A 15283-nucleotide genomic window follows, 5' to 3' on the forward strand; every position below is an offset into this window, starting at 1 on the left:
TTAATATTGAGAGGGTCTCTAAAAATAGATATGTGGTATGTAGGTAAAAACAGCCGGTGGTTATTTGGTCCAGTGGTCATCATCATTAAAGGTGATGCTGGAGGTCAGGGGTTCAATCCCTACCTCCCACAAATTTGTTTTTACAAATTACCCATCAACACAACTTTTACATTTACAGTGAATATGCACCTTGTTTTCCGAAAAAATAACACTCAAAAGATATTCTCTGCCCTTTATTCTCTCAACTTTGTTTTTTGTTCTTGATGATGTCTCCAACCCCGCACGATTCTCCTCAAAGGAATCGATAGCAAACCACTGGCTTGATTTGGACCCTCGATCGAATACTGTATAAGTTCGATTTGATTAAAACAGAACAAGTCACCAAGAATTAAAAGAGAGCCATAATTAACTCATGTGCCCAAATTCTACAAAAAAATAATAATAAATTCTCGTGCGAAATATATGTCTGGCTTGAGTTTTAACCGCATTTTTGTAATGTATGACCGTCTATAATATACTAGAGGAAAAAGCGCACCCCATGAGTGTGCAAATTAAGAGAAAATCTAGTTGTCTTATTAAAACCCATAAAAATTATAAGAATCTTATTTTTTTGTTGCAAAAGATAAAAAGTAATTGTGAAAAATAAAATTTATTGGAAGTGGAAGTTATTAGAAATTACTAAATTTAAGCAGTTATGTTTAGTAAATCTTTATTTTTGAGAGGATAAAATTTTTTAAAAAAAAAAATCAAGAGATGATAGAAAATTTAATACCAAACTCTCTCCGCATACTTTAGTAAATATTTGGATAGACTCAATGGTAATTCTCATGTTTCTTGACAAAAAGAGAAAATCAAAAAATAAATAAAAAAAAGGTATAATGTCTTCTTTTTTTTCTGAGAATGGAAAAGGTATAACGTCTGCATGAAACTTCTGCAAGGCCAGCGGTCCAAGTAAATTCGCGGAAGGGCATGAAATTCTAGAATGGACCGGGCCCGAGGAGGGAAGTTGAAACTCTCATGTTTCTTATTGCGTCGTCATAGGAATTGCTAATGTCCTAAGGACCTGGGCCTGAATGGCTTGGGCCGGTGTCAGAATAGCGACGGCTGCATCTACTAATTTCGCCATCTAATAACGCTCTCAATTTTAATGCACAATTGGCCTGTCCCACTATTGTATATCCTTCAAATTCCGCTTTCTGGCTTTTCGTGACAAATTGCGTGACTTGGGATTCAATCGCAGATTCGGTTTGACATGGTAGTATTAGTTGTGTCATTTGTCATTAACGTACCAATTAACATCAAGGGGTCCAGTTTCACAAGAAAATTATTGCCCACCTAACCCTAAGCTTCTCATAACAAAGACGAATCGCACCAGATGGGCGTGAATCCTATGGTCAGGAGAAAAAAAAAAAAAATCTGTTATTTTCTTTGTATACTCGATATCGATTACAATTGCTGGCTCTAAACATGGAAAAAAGTCAAAACACATATGTAAGCTAAGGGGACAATTAACCTGATAGTTTTTGTAACTTAAACGAGGACAATTAATCTTATAATGTCCACATTAACTACACATAACAAATTACTACTACAAATCACAAACTTGGAAGTTTCCTTTTCTTTTCCTAATTGGAGGCAAAAAAAAAAGAAAGAAAAGATTACGCTCTAGGATAGGGTATTAGTTGAAATATTATTTGGAATAATTACTGTAGCACTTTTTGTGATATGATGTATGTGAGATAAAAAAAAATGGTTGGGAATATAAAAAAGTGAATTGGAAAATGTGTGTATGATGCAAACGAAATATTATTTGGGATAATTTCACTATCCAAACAAACCTTATGTTTCTGCCTCTGGATTTCAAGCAATGGTCAGTCTAATGGTTGCTGTATCCAATAGGCACTCGTTAAAATGTAATTTAACTATTAAATTTTTTGAAAGATAAGATTAATTAGAAAAAAGTATATAAATATAATGAAGTGTAATAATTATTAATATGTATGTGTATATATATATTTATACATATGATAGGTTATGCGAATTTTAAATGTGTTAATGGGAGTGCTCTTGCTAAATAAGCACCGCTAGAAAAACCTAATAAATGCTAATAATTAAATTTATTGAGAGCATCGCTTGGAGTTCAATATTAAATTGCCAAGTTATTATCGCACCGTAGTTTGAACTGCATTGATTAATGATTATGCTGTGGCCATTTCTTGCTTTATACTTTAGCTTAGTCTGCCAACGTCGACCCCAACGGCCTTCTCCTCCTCCTCCTCCTTTGATTACACGAGGATCGTTAAGTTTTTAAACCTACTTTCACGTGTAATTATATGTTATCAATTGGAGCGTTGATATTTGCCCTCACATTTCCGAGGTTGTAAATTTTGTAATTTACCAAAAAGTCCTTTAACCTTCATATATAGGAGGAACAATTGGGCACCATGAAAATATATGGTCCCAGAGCCATCCGTACCTTAAAGTTCTTTTGTTTAATTAAGGTGCACGACGAGTATTTTTGTACTGACCAATAAGCACGCACGTGCTAAAACTGCATGATGCACTTGTGTGTCTATTACCTATTGGTTTTTACAGAGTAATAAAAATAGAATGGCAAAATAAGGAAACCAGTGAGATAAATGCATAATTTTGAAGCGTCAAGGGGTTGGTTTGAACTTTGAATAGAATTAGTCATCTGAAATTATAGTGATGCTCTCAAGTCAAGGTAAATGCAGGGGGTTCTTAACAAAAATAATTAAAAGATATAAATTTGATATGCGTATAATTAAAAAACAAAATTAAGTCCATGTTCAGAATACAAAATGAATTACGCATCAGAAAAAAAAAAAAGGACCGTGACAATGTTGTTGTTACATATTAAGGTGATCCACGATTAATTAGGAGAGAGTTTTTAGACGCAACGGATCTTCTGTCCCACATCCTGTGTCACTCTCTGTCCCACTTTTTATTATATTGATATTTCTCCTCTATAAACATCACGTTTTAGTTTCTTTTTTTTTTCTTAAGATCCAATAACTATTAATTGAGTAATATACAAAATTTAACAAACTCAAAAAACCAAAATGCATAAAAAATGAGATTTTTTATGAATTTTCTGCTGTATTTTTTAATTTTCTATTATATATTATTTTTTTGAACCTCCTGTATTTATTTTTTACTCAATTAATAGTTATTGGATCTTAAGAAAACAAAAAAGAACTAAAACGTGATGTTTATACAGGAGAAATATCAATATAATAAAAAGTGGGACAAAGAGTGACATAGGGTGTGGGACAGAAGATCTGTTGCGGTTTTTAGAGTTCTTTCTGTTATAAGGTTCAGATACGAATCCTATATCTGAGGATGGATAATGTATGGGAAGGATGCGAGGATGAAAAAAAAAGGTGATCCATAATCCAAATTTAGGAACGAAAATAATACTTAGGTATATTTTTTTTTTGGTTCTACATTATATCCTCAGTACACAGACTTTTGTTGAACTGGCGCGTACACATAATTTGTTTGGTTTGATTTGGAGTCTAAGGAGAGAAAATATATGTGCTCTTCCGTAATGTTAAAAAAAGGAAATTGATGATTTTGGACTCATTGATATTATCAACTTATTGTTTACTATTAGGGAAAAGGTTTACCATTTACCAACCTCTGAGCAGGTTTTCTCTCACTTTCTTTATATATTTGGAACTTTCTAGTAATTTCATCTTCTTGTATATATATATATATATATTTATTTTCTTGAGTCAATCTTATATACACTGACAGTGTATGCAGTATCACCGTTTAATTTATGTCACGTGTGCAAAATTTGAATTTCATATTCAAATTTTACATAGTTATCATTCATCCAACGCTGACAGTTCATACACCACCAGTGCATGAAAGATTAATCATATTTTTTCTTTCCAGATTAAAGTGTAACTCTCTTGCTCATATTTCCAACAAAATAGAAAACCACTTTTTCACCCTAATCAGCATGTTTTGTGGGCCCACCCCCACCCCCCTCTTTCACCAATTCGGTCATTTTCATTAACCATTCGCTAATTTAGAAAGATCAATTTCGCATCTGAATCCAAAACACTTTATTGCCTTTGTTAGCCATTGGAACGTTAAGCTTTTTCAAAATAAATGAATATCAGAAAATGAAGAAGGGATTTAATGGCAGTTTAAGGCTAAAAAACTTGCGATTGTTGGTCTAGACGTGGCTGGCAATAAACTGACACCATAATGCATGTTCGTTTGGAAAACTGAAGATAGAATTGATCAATATCATCGCGATATTGTCTATCATAAGATGCACATAAAATTCCACAGCTATAAGAAAAAAACATTTTTTTTTATAAGAATTTGATTACTCTGTAATCTGTAGTATTAACTATTGAGTTTGTATACTTGAGCTTGACGCAAGCATCTTTTTCCTTTACAAATTCAGCCAATGGCAATTAAATTGCTTGCAAAACTGGAAACTTTAATTTCCGTATACAATAAAGGCGACATATCTTCCTTGCTTTATGAAACTTTGTAAGAAAATATACCTACCTACAAAAACCAAGACCGCCCATACAAAGTAACCGCACACGAAACAAAGCGTCAAATAAATTAAGTATCAAGGTTGCACATTGGTCAAACAAATAGTGGAGTTTAGTACTATAACTATAACGAGTGCGAGTTAATCTTTTAAGGCAATTAAAATGTTATGCTATACTAGACGGCCTAATTGTGACTTTTTGGATGGATGAATCTTTTTTTTTTTTTTACAATGATAACATTTGTATAATTTATTCTAGCCTAATCTAAGAGGAAGAGAAGCTGACGGATTTTTTCCATCAAAAGTAACTACAATTAAGTAACAAGACAGAAGGCAAGGTTCCACCTTCATTAAGATTTAAATGTCCCGGTGGTACCAACAGCCCTCTTGGGTGGATGAATCAATCGCTCGTCAAATTGATTGCAAAACTGACTTGGTCCACGTTGCCCTTCTAATTACTCAAATGAAGAAAAAAAATGTTTAAAATATCTTACACTGCTGAGTAGGAGGAGTCTTTGCCGTCTGAGGCCCTTAAAAGAAAAAGGAGGAAAATAGTAAAAAGCTTTGCTTGGATTGCATCTTTATAGATGTGAAGTAAAAGAGTGATTGAAAAATATATAAAAAAAAAAATAACAATTTTCAAAGAAAAATGGCAATTCAAATAGAGCCCATTCTGCAAATATGTAGAGATAAAAGGGGGAGCATTTCAAAGCCTTTCCTTACCCTTGTAATTTTTCCAAACTTGAGGGGCGTTTATGTACTCCTTCCTCTATAAATACCACAATTCGCTCATTTCTCTTGCCCCTTTTTTGAGTGCTCTGCTTACTCCTCTTCCCCCAACTCTTTCTCCCCAAAAGCCAATACCTTTTCTCTAGCTCCCTAAATTCTTCTCCCCTGGCCCCCTTCCCTGCCCTCCTCTCCCTCTTCTGTGGCCGGAGTAGCGAATTAGCGGCCACGAAAGGTCTTAAACCACCGGATTTATCCCGGGTTTTCTGCTAATTTCGCTTAATTCAACTGATCTGTACCTCTGTATTTTTCGTGTTCACACACACACACACACGCACGCACATATTTTGGTTACTGGTCTCCTCCTTTACCTGTTCATGAAATTTTCGTCTTCATCCAATTCATTATCTAACCTTTTTTTTTCATTACCCAGGAATTTCTTATCTGATCCCCACCTTAATATTTGTATCACCGTTTCCGCTTTTCCCAAACCATCCCCGAGTTTTGGCTTTTTCTATAGTTTTCAAAGAAGAAGAAGAAAAGGTCCGTGGGGGCATTTTCGGCAAAGAGAAAAAATTCCAATAAAATTTGGATGATGCATGTGGGTTGACGTGGCATGCGCATATCGAGCCATGAGTGCAACCACGATGAACCACTCACGTCGTCAGATTTTGACGCCCGGGCCGTCAAACAATAAACGGAAAGAGCGAGACGGTCTTGACGGTTTCAAGCCGTCAGCAATAACGACAAAGAGCTTAGCCAAGCCCAGCATTCACCGAGCCCCCACGCCGCTTAGTAATAAATCTACGTCGGCATCCGCGGTGCCTCCCAAGCAGCAGCAGCCGGCTTGCAACAACCAGCTCTTGGCCGGCTATTTAGCCCACGAGTTCCTCACCAAGGGGACTTTATTTGGGGAGCCGTGGGACCCGGCTCGAGCCGAGGCCGTCCCCGTGTCTTCTTCAGCTCCCACCAGAGGTAGCGGTGGACCTGGTAAAGCTTACAATACTGGTAGTAGTAGTGGTACTAATAACAAGGAGAAGAGGAAAGCCGAGCCTGCGCCGGGGCCGAGCGAGAAAGACGAGAAGCGAGTGGAGAAGCAACAGAGGTACCTGGAAGTAGCGGATTTGCTCAAGGGGGATGGGGCCCACGCCCATGTACCGGGCATCGTCAATCCTACACAGCTCGCCCGTTTCTTACAGCTAGGCTAATTGCTGCTCGTTGGCGTGGTATCTGGATTTGGGAGGAGGACAACTCTCGAAGGGACACGTGGGGGAATCTGATTGGATGCCCTACTTCTCCAATTAAAAGTTCATGATATTAGCGATAAACATTTTGGGAAACGAGTTACTCGAGGCAGGGTGGCCCTCCTCGCCAAGTCCCTCCCTCCCTCGGCCTTTAAGGGCCAATGCTGTAAAATAATTCCATGATAATTGGGGGAGGCCTGAGGAGGAGGAGGAGGAGGAGGAGGGAGAAGGAGAAAGAGAAAGAGAGTGACGATTAGAGAACAGGCTCTCTCGTCTTCTTGCTCTTTCCCTTCGTCTTTTTGGTTCTCTTCTTCTGGGGGCATTTGAAATGCTTTTAATTTTGAATCGATGTCTTGTACTCTCGGATAGTAGCAGCAGAATCAATTGTATTGGAGGTTGGTAGTTGCTTTCTCTGTACGAGTAGTAAGTACTATATTCTTGTTGTGCTTGTGCATTTATACAGTCAATTGTCCCCGCTTGTACGTATGTGTTTTGGCATGCATGCATACATACATACCCACATGCAAGTATGTATACCGTCAATCCGCGAGACCTCCTTGATCCTTCACGGTGTTGTGATTCAATTGTTTGATATGGGTTTGATCGCAATATTGCGTTCCATCGCGCTGATCGAGGCTTTTTGGGTGCTTGGGTTGGCAGCGCATACGATCGGTTTTCTTATATTAATTGATGATGGTTAATTAACATGATCTGTATTTTGTATCTCGATCCGGGAGGCCTTTTTTTTCAATCTAGTTGATGTCGTTATAGCTGATATGGCTGTTTGATGTAACGTTGCCGATGATCACGTTCTTCTTCAATTCGTGGGTACTTTGAGAAATGAAAATGAAAGGGAACGGCGGCCGGGTCCGGTCATTTGCTTATCTGTGCCTTGGAGCACAAATATTTGGATGGAGAAAATGGAGTTTCTGCAACTCCATGGCGATGGAGGTGGAATTTTAGTCTTATCTTTTGAGGGAGTCTGGTGTCAAATGCAGCGTGGCTACACTCAAGAAGAAGGGACGCTTGCTTGCTTGCTTCCCACTACTTTTTCACGTTTATGCATCTCCCTTGGAATGATATATATGCTCAATGCTCATGCAAATTTACTTTTTTCATTAAAAAAACAAAAAAGAAAAAGGAAAGAGAGGAGAAGCTAAAAGGGTACTGACTACTCTTGCTGACTTGAATCAGATCTCTTTCGATCTCGGGCTGGTGGTCAATAGCTTCTTCCCCAGTGGATATGCCAAAGAAAGGAAACAAAAGAAAAAGGGCTGGCTCCGGTGGTAAATTAAAATTTTTTAAGTGCTTCCCCTTGGGCATAAATCTAAATACTACTATATGCTTCGACTTACACTTTTGTTGACCTGTATTTTTTATGTAGAGATGCTAGGCTAGCGAGCATATATTATTTCATGTAGGAAACAGTCAAAACTCATGTCTCGTACGACGATGACGGAAATTCACCACCGTAATTTTAGGTTGCGGTAATCTTGAAGACTGGACAAATATTTTGTTGCTAGCTTTTGGTCACAAGGAGCTGAAAGAAACTATGAAAAGATATTTTTATACATGCGAATCCAAGATGTTTTGTGCAAAGGAAGCATCCAAGTGGGCTTATAAGTATTTTTAAGGATCAACAAAGTTGGCTCTACTCTACTGATGAGAACGTTGGAGACCCAATCGACCAACAGGTGCACGAGGTTTGTCTTGACCATTGATGAAGTATTAGCATCATCTTTGCTTTTAGAAAAGGGCCTCTGTTGGAATGAGGAAATACAAGAATGCCCCTCATGCAAGCTCTAAAGATGATCAGGGCATCAGTTATGAGTTATTATCAGTGAATTTTTTTTTTTTTTTTTTATCGATACGATAGCTTCCTGCACTACAGGGAGAGGAAGAGCCTGAAGAGATCTTGGGATAATCCGGAGGGGACTGAGCCACCACCAGCGGAATGCCTGAATTTTTTTAGTAAGATCACACTTAATTGTGACAAATTAGTCCCACCCCACCAAACTTTAATGCATTGATGGTGGCACCAGCTCAACGGCTGGTGGTTAGTTATTATCAGTGATTGATAGCTGTTAATGTATCACACGTGCAATTATACAACTACGCTTCCTGCCGGTGCGATTTTTCCTTCTTTTGCCCTTTCATTTTCACAATGCGGTTTGCTTTCCGCACCGTTAATGGACCAAAATGATTGCGGTCCTGCTTCCCATGTTCCTGTAAGTATGTACCAAAACTGCAAATTTGCACATCCAACTTTTTCCCAAGAATCCTGGTTTGCACTAATTGGTCAGCCCGCCAAGTAAACCAACCGAGATTTCCAAAAAATCCATATTATCATCCCCTCCAACAATAGTTGATGAAGCCCAGACGCAGGCTCAATCCAAACCAAAAGGGAAACTGAAGAATTAACGCGAAACCCCCACTAACACCTCTTCTTCAAAGCCTAATATCTTAAACGCCCCACTAAGCAATTGCAACCGGACGAAACCTCTACTGTTCATTTAAAGTCTCGCTGCCTTAAATTACCTAAAGATAAAGTAAATCTTATGTACACTGACAGACAGTAGTGTATATACTATTATCGTTTGATTCATGATGTGTGTGTAAAAGTTGAATTTTAAATTCAAAATTTGTATAATTGTCATTCAACGTTGACAGTGTACAATGTAAACTATCAGTGTAAGAAAGATTAATCCCTAAAAATAATAGATAAGATTATTGTTATGACGAAAACTTAGATAGATCCGATTTTTAAACATTCAATGGCCTAGATTGTGACAAGATATGGCCAAAACTTGGATACTGTCTCCAACAACCCACAATTTAGTCCATTGGATCTTTGAAAATCGGGTTTATCCAAATGAGCCTTAGTCCATATCATCTGCGTTCTTAAACTAGGCCGAAGCAGGAGCAGATTTGGGCTTCCATCCCCGCTCTTTCGGCCCAAACAAAATCCATGTGCCTCTGAAAGACCAAATGTGGCAACACCGAAGTAACGGGCCCAAGGTGAGAGGAAACGAATTTATATGTGTAAAAAAAAAAAAAAAAAAAAAAGAAAAAAGGAGGAGGAATATGCATATGTCATATGTGTAGGGAAAAAATGAAAAAAAAGAAAAAGAAAATTCAAAGGTCCCATTTTGAGTTATTAGCTTTGGTAGGGGTAATTAGTAGTAAGTACTAGTATTAAATTTCCTTTTTCCCGGCGTGGCTGACGGTCAAGACACGGCTTCCGGCACTTGCATTCCCTATTTATTTTTAATTTTATCTTTGGAGGAGTGTTAGGGTTTCGCCTCGATATTTCCCTCTACCTTCTAATTTTACTGGATCATCGTTTATTAGAGAGAGGATCTGAAGCATGGTAAGAGGTTTGCTCGGCAAGCTTGCCAGTCGCTCTCTCTCCGTCGCCGGAAAATGGCAGCAGCAGCAGCTTCGCCGCCTCAACATCCATGAATATCAGGTCCCCCACTCATCTCCGCACAATTCCTTTTTTTGTTTATTTGGTTAATAATAATGATAATAGCATTATTTGGGTTTTGCTGCTGAAACGTTACTTTCGTTCCGTTGAATATGATTACTGGTATTTTGCGGTATGATAACATTGAACTGTCATTTCTGTTTCCGATAGTTGATCCCTCGTGTGTATGTGTTGTGTGAAGATCGAGATTTTCTGAATGTGTGTGATGTCAGGGTGCTGAATTGATGGGCAAATATGGAATCAATGTACCAAAAGGTGTAGCCGTTGCTTCTGTCGAAGACATCAGCAAAACAATTAAGTCTGTCTTCCCCGACAAAGATGAGGTAATTAATAACATTTCGCAGAGTGATTTTTGATAATTGTAGGCTTCGATTGAGGTTCTAAAGCAGTATTCCGTTCAGAAAGCTTAGGAAATGCTGAAATAGTAACATTTGAATGTTTCGAGCCTGGAGAATCACTCCCTTTTATCTTGTCTAGTTTTGTGCTAATTTGCTTCTCATGCAGATTGTGGTCAAGTCTCAAGTTCTTGCTGGCGGACGTGGGCTTGGAACTTTTAAGAATGGTTTTAAGGGTGGAGTTCACATAGTCAAGTCTGACCAAGTTGAAGATATAGCTGGTATGGAATTCCCTTCTGGATTGTCAACATAATTGTGATTTGGTTGTTGCATTTTGATGTCTGATTTCTTTTTTGATATAAAAGCATATGTTACTGATAATTAAGTAATTGAAATGGTAATGGCCATGCCTTTATCAATTTATGCAAGATCTTGGAAAGTTAGTCACCAATTTGCTAGGTTTCTTTGGTAATACGTGCTGTTGATGTAGCACTTCAAAGTGCAAACCTGTTTGGATTGGTTAGCATGCCCTAGTGCATATGCCTAGGACATACAAACTGCTTTAGAGGAGTAATGAAAAATCCAGTTGTAAGTCCATGTAAGCCAGATATGTAATTTTGGACTTTGAACTTGAGAAGAATTTGTAGCTCACTTTGTTGTAGGAACTAATGATTAAAAACAGACCTTCCTTGTTTTAGGTTGAGCTAAGCAATTGAATTTTATCTTTGGAAAACCTTGTGCATCACAAAATTTGTTGTTATTTAAGTTTTTCATGTTGGTTACTTTCAGGAAAGATGCTTGGACAGATACTTGTTACCAAACAAACTGGCCCTCAAGGAAAGATAGTTAGCAAGGTTTGGCATATTTTACCTCTTCTTATGTTCCCTTTTTACATGCAAAAGTAATTTTTGAAATTTGGCATCATATGACTCCACATGATGTTGCTTCTCTCTCTCTCTCTCTCTCTCTCTCTCTTTTTTTTGGTTATAGTCTTTAGACTTTGATCTTTAGTCTTCGAGAATATCCATTCCCAAGAGACTTTAAAGTGGTTTTACATTTTAGATTTTACGTTGTAGATCCAGCTTTTGATGCACCTTTGAGATTATGTTGCCGATTAGTTTCTGTATCATATTCAATGAAGTGATTCGTTTATTTCATTTTTAATCTTTGGCTAGTTTGTTTCACTGCACCTTACCTTTTACTTCAGGTTTACTTGTGTGAAAAGTTATCATTGGTGAACGAAATGTACTTCTCAATAATCCTTGATCGGGCATCTGCTGGTCCTGTAAGTTCTGAAGTCGTTGATGCTTAATTGTCTGATTTAGCTCAAACAAGAACTATCTTAAGAATTTTCAACATCTAATTATGTTGTGGTTAGTCATCATCCTATTCTGGAAGCTTGTATTTGGGGAAGATCATAATCGAACTCCTTAGCTAAAGCGATTGCCATTACACAGTAAAACACCAAGGATTGAAGTTCAAATTTGATCAATAAAGGAGGATTGCAAAGCTACTTAGTTGAATAAAATTGCTGCATATGTTGTGGATTTTGGGTGTATAGTGGGGAGTCAATAGCATTGTTGGGAGAAAGTTATGTACGTGTATTGGGGAACTTGGTGGAGTGAGAAGGATGTAATATAAAATGGAAGAGGGTACTTGGCAGTGCTGATGACTTACAATTTTGATATGTAAATTCATGCATACATGTATATCAATGTTTTCATGTGTAGTCTATATCTGAAAATGGGTGAATTTTGATATCCAGATGGTATGCGATTATTTTAATTGGCCAATTGGATCTCGATGAGGAATGGATGGCTACTCATGTTTCTGCATTTATGCTTTCACATGTTGCGCTTCAGATTAGATATGGAACTGGATGTGATCTCTTGATATCTCTAGACTGGTGCATTAAAATGTATCACGAGTGTTGTACTGAATTTTCTGCCGATCCAAGCTTATGATGGTACTAGGATTCTGTTCAAAATTTCCAGAGTCCTAAATAGTATGCCTAACATGCAATTGTTTTATGGATAAGCATCGAGTGTGCTTTTTTCAGTAGCTTGGATGTCTATTTATATGAAGTTGCTTTATAATAAAAGTGTTGATGCAAAAAAAAAAAGTACGGGTTTTATAAATGTGAAGCACAAGTTTGGTCTTCTGTTAGATCTTTGCCACAGTACTAATGACCGAAGTTTGCTTGTTCCCACTAGATGCCTTACTTGAGTACTCTTTACGAAAAGCCTTGTTGAGTACCCTTTGCGAATAGGATTCATGAATCCTATTATGCATCTTGTAGTTATCTAAATGTGAGCAGTTTGGTCCCTAATTTCACCTTGGAATAATTTATATTTGGGCCTTTCTCCTCGTCGATGGAATCAGAATGCGGTGTTTGAGCATTTGACTTTGCGATGTGTATCCAATGAATGCGTGAGACAGTAATAAATTGAGATTATCATTTTCAGGATTAAAACTACGTAAAAATTTCTACTCCTAGTGATCACATTTGGTGTAGTTGGTGAACCCTGAGTTGATATTCTTGTGTTGCGTTTTCATTTTGCAGCTTATTATTGCCTGTAGCAAGGGAGGAACAAGTATTGAAGACCTTGCAGAAAAGTTTCCTGACATGATTATAAAGGTTGTCTTTTCACCAGTTGCTTGCAGCATATTGAGTGGAAAGCATGCCAACTGCAATCCATTTTTGCCCATTTACTTATTTTTTAAATTGTAATAGAAGTTTCTGTTTCTTGGTTTTGCCTCAGGTACCTATTGATGTATTTAAAGGAATCACGGATGAGGATGCTGCCAAAGTTGTTGATGGTTTGGCTCCCAAAGCAGCTGATAGAAATGATTCAATTGAGCAAGTGAAGAAGTTATATGAACTTTTCTGTAAAAGTGACTGCACACTGTTGGAAGTGAGAATTTTCTGTAATATCTTTAAGTTGCTTCACAATCCTTTTGTTGCCATCAATATCCAATATCTCAAGTTTCAAGAAAGGACTAGGTGAATTTTTCCTGTTTGCAATTCTATCATTGATCTCCTTACTTTTGGACAGATTAATCCACTTGCTGAGACATCTGATAACAAATTGGTAGCTGCTGATGCAAAGCTCAACTTTGATGATAATGCTGCATACCGTCAAAAGGAGATATTTGATCTTCGTGACCCCACACAAGAAGATCCTCGTGAGGTAATTGTTGTAATTCATGTGATCAAACTGTCTACGTACCATCACGGGTGCTGAAACATTAATTTATTATTTATTAATTTAATGATGCGATCCTCGCAGGTTGATGCTGCAAAAGCGGACTTGAATTACATTGGTTTGGATGGAGAAATTGGTTGCATGGTGAATGGTGCAGGACTAGCTATGGCTACGATGGACATAATTAAATACCATGGAGGAACTCCTGCCAATTTCCTTGATGTGGGTGGGAATGCTTCTGAAGGCCAGGTAGATCTGATTTTCAATTTGATATGGTAACAGCAGATGTAGGGTTTTTATTGTATCATCCAACTTAACTTGTGGAAAGGGAATCATAGAAAAGAAGAGACCTGTTCAAAGGATTATATGACAAAGTAATTTGTTGTTTGATAAACAAGATGTCTTAGACAGTATCCATTGTTGTTGAGTAGGTTGTGGAGGCTTTCAAAATTTTGACTTCGGATGACAAGGTGAAAGCAATCCTGGTAAACATTTTTGGAGGCATCATGAAATGTGACGTAATAGCTAGTGGGATTGTAAATGCTGCTAAGGAGGTTTGTCATGATACGCTTGACATTCATTTATCAACCTATTGCATCATATTGAATTTCTGCTTCTGGAACTGTTTCTGTCTTTCATGGCAGATGATTGTTGTTTTAATTGGCCTTCCCCTTTCTCAAGTAACAGGCTGTGAAATATTTGTTTTACTACTATTAATGGCTTTCCTGGTATCTTTAAGGAGTTTTTTGACATCATTGTAATAGGTTTTAATTATATATTTTTTTGGCTTTTGTTTGAAGGTTCAATTGAAAGTACCTGTAGTTGTTCGTCTCGAGGGTACTAATGTTGAACAAGGGAAGAGGATTCTCAAGGTAAACTAATACAAGTTCAATCTTGACCCAAGAACATCAAGATTCCTGAGTTTCAAAAATGAATAAAAGTACAGACTAGGAAACTGAAATGATATCCCATGTCGTTGATATTTGCAGGAAAGTGGTATGACCCTAATTACAGCTGAAGATTTGGACGACGCAGCTGAGAAAGCTGTGAAAGCAACCCGCTAGTTGAATCTTTGGGACCATTTAACGTTTTCCTTTGTCTAAGCTCAATTGCTTTTGTTTACCTTTTTGTTTCCCCTTTGGATGGTGGAGCTCAAGTCCCTGAAAGTTGGCTTGGAGGCGTTAACAATTCTTCATTGTTGTCAATGAAAATAGTGCACGATTTTTTATTTGCTATGGAAAATTTCTAATAAGCTCACATAACATTTGTTATGGTTATAAGCGCTTGGTTCATTTTTTCGGGATGTCCTGGTTTGTATATCAACTGACAAGGGATAAGTTTACACTCATGCCGAAGCGGCCGACCTCGGATTAGAGTTGTAAATAAATCGAATCGAATTGAATTTTTGACCTATTGAACTCGTTTCGAAATTTTGAGCTCACACTAGAGTCCTATGCGAGCTTAAACTTTGAGTTGGAGTTTGATTTGATATAATATATCTCAATTCAAAAGCTTAAATTTTTAATATTTATTACAAATTTATTAATAATACATGCATAATTTCGTGTAAGTATATATTATTATCGTTAAATGAATATTAATTGTGTAAAATTTAAATTTGAAATACATATGTCATGAATTTAACAGTGACTTCTATATATATATGTATATATATATTAAAAATATAAAAAATTAATTGAATCGAATCGAGCCTAAACTAGATAAATATGTATAAATTCAAA

The 15283-nt window shown here is 37.1% G+C and overlaps 1 protein-coding gene, 1 long non-coding RNA gene and 1 other non-coding gene across 3 annotated transcripts; 2 read left to right on the plus strand and 1 right to left on the minus strand.

Annotated features, from left to right (window-relative positions):
* Positions 1–4715: 4715 nt before the first annotated feature.
* LOC140013687 (uncharacterized) lies at positions 4716–5405 on the minus strand. The gene is made up of 2 exons (XR_011820515.1): positions 5267–5405; positions 4716–5073 (listed from the first exon to the last, which is right to left on the minus strand). It is a non-coding gene; the product is annotated as an uncharacterized lncRNA (long non-coding RNA).
* Positions 5346–6999, plus strand: LOC113714755 (uncharacterized). Its single transcript, XR_011820513.1, has 2 exons — positions 5346–5504; positions 5703–6999. It is a non-coding gene; the product is annotated as an uncharacterized protein (transcript).
* Positions 7000–9670: 2671 nt separating this feature from the next.
* On the plus strand, positions 9671–14821 carry LOC140013689 (succinate--CoA ligase [ADP-forming] subunit beta, mitochondrial). The gene is made up of 12 exons (XM_072063421.1): positions 9671–9982; positions 10213–10323; positions 10505–10616; positions 11125–11189; positions 11543–11620; positions 12899–12973; positions 13098–13250; positions 13392–13526; positions 13626–13790; positions 13973–14095; positions 14342–14413; positions 14531–14821. Exons 1-12 carry the CDS (start codon positions 9881–9883, stop codon positions 14603–14605), a joined length of 1266 nt encoding a protein of 421 aa, XP_071919522.1. The 5' UTR covers positions 9671–9880; the 3' UTR covers positions 14606–14821.
* Positions 14822–15283: the final 462 nt, after the last annotated feature.

This window comes from Coffea arabica, chromosome 1e (genome assembly GCF_036785885.1).
Source record: "Coffea arabica cultivar ET-39 chromosome 1e, Coffea Arabica ET-39 HiFi, whole genome shotgun sequence".
NCBI lineage: Eukaryota > Viridiplantae > Streptophyta > Magnoliopsida > Gentianales > Rubiaceae > Coffea > Coffea arabica.

Coding starts and splice junctions, on each gene's coding strand:
- LOC140013689 (XM_072063421.1), top strand. CDS start 9,881: ATGGTAAGAGGTTTGCTCGGCAAGCTTGCCAGTCGCTCTCTCTCCGTC. Junction 10,324..10,504: donor TCTTCCCCGACAAAGATGAG/GTAATTAATAAC, acceptor CTTCTCATGCAG/ATTGTGGTCAAGTCTCAAGT. Junction 11,190..11,542: donor AAGGAAAGATAGTTAGCAAG/GTTTGGCATATT, acceptor CTTTTACTTCAG/GTTTACTTGTGTGAAAAGTT.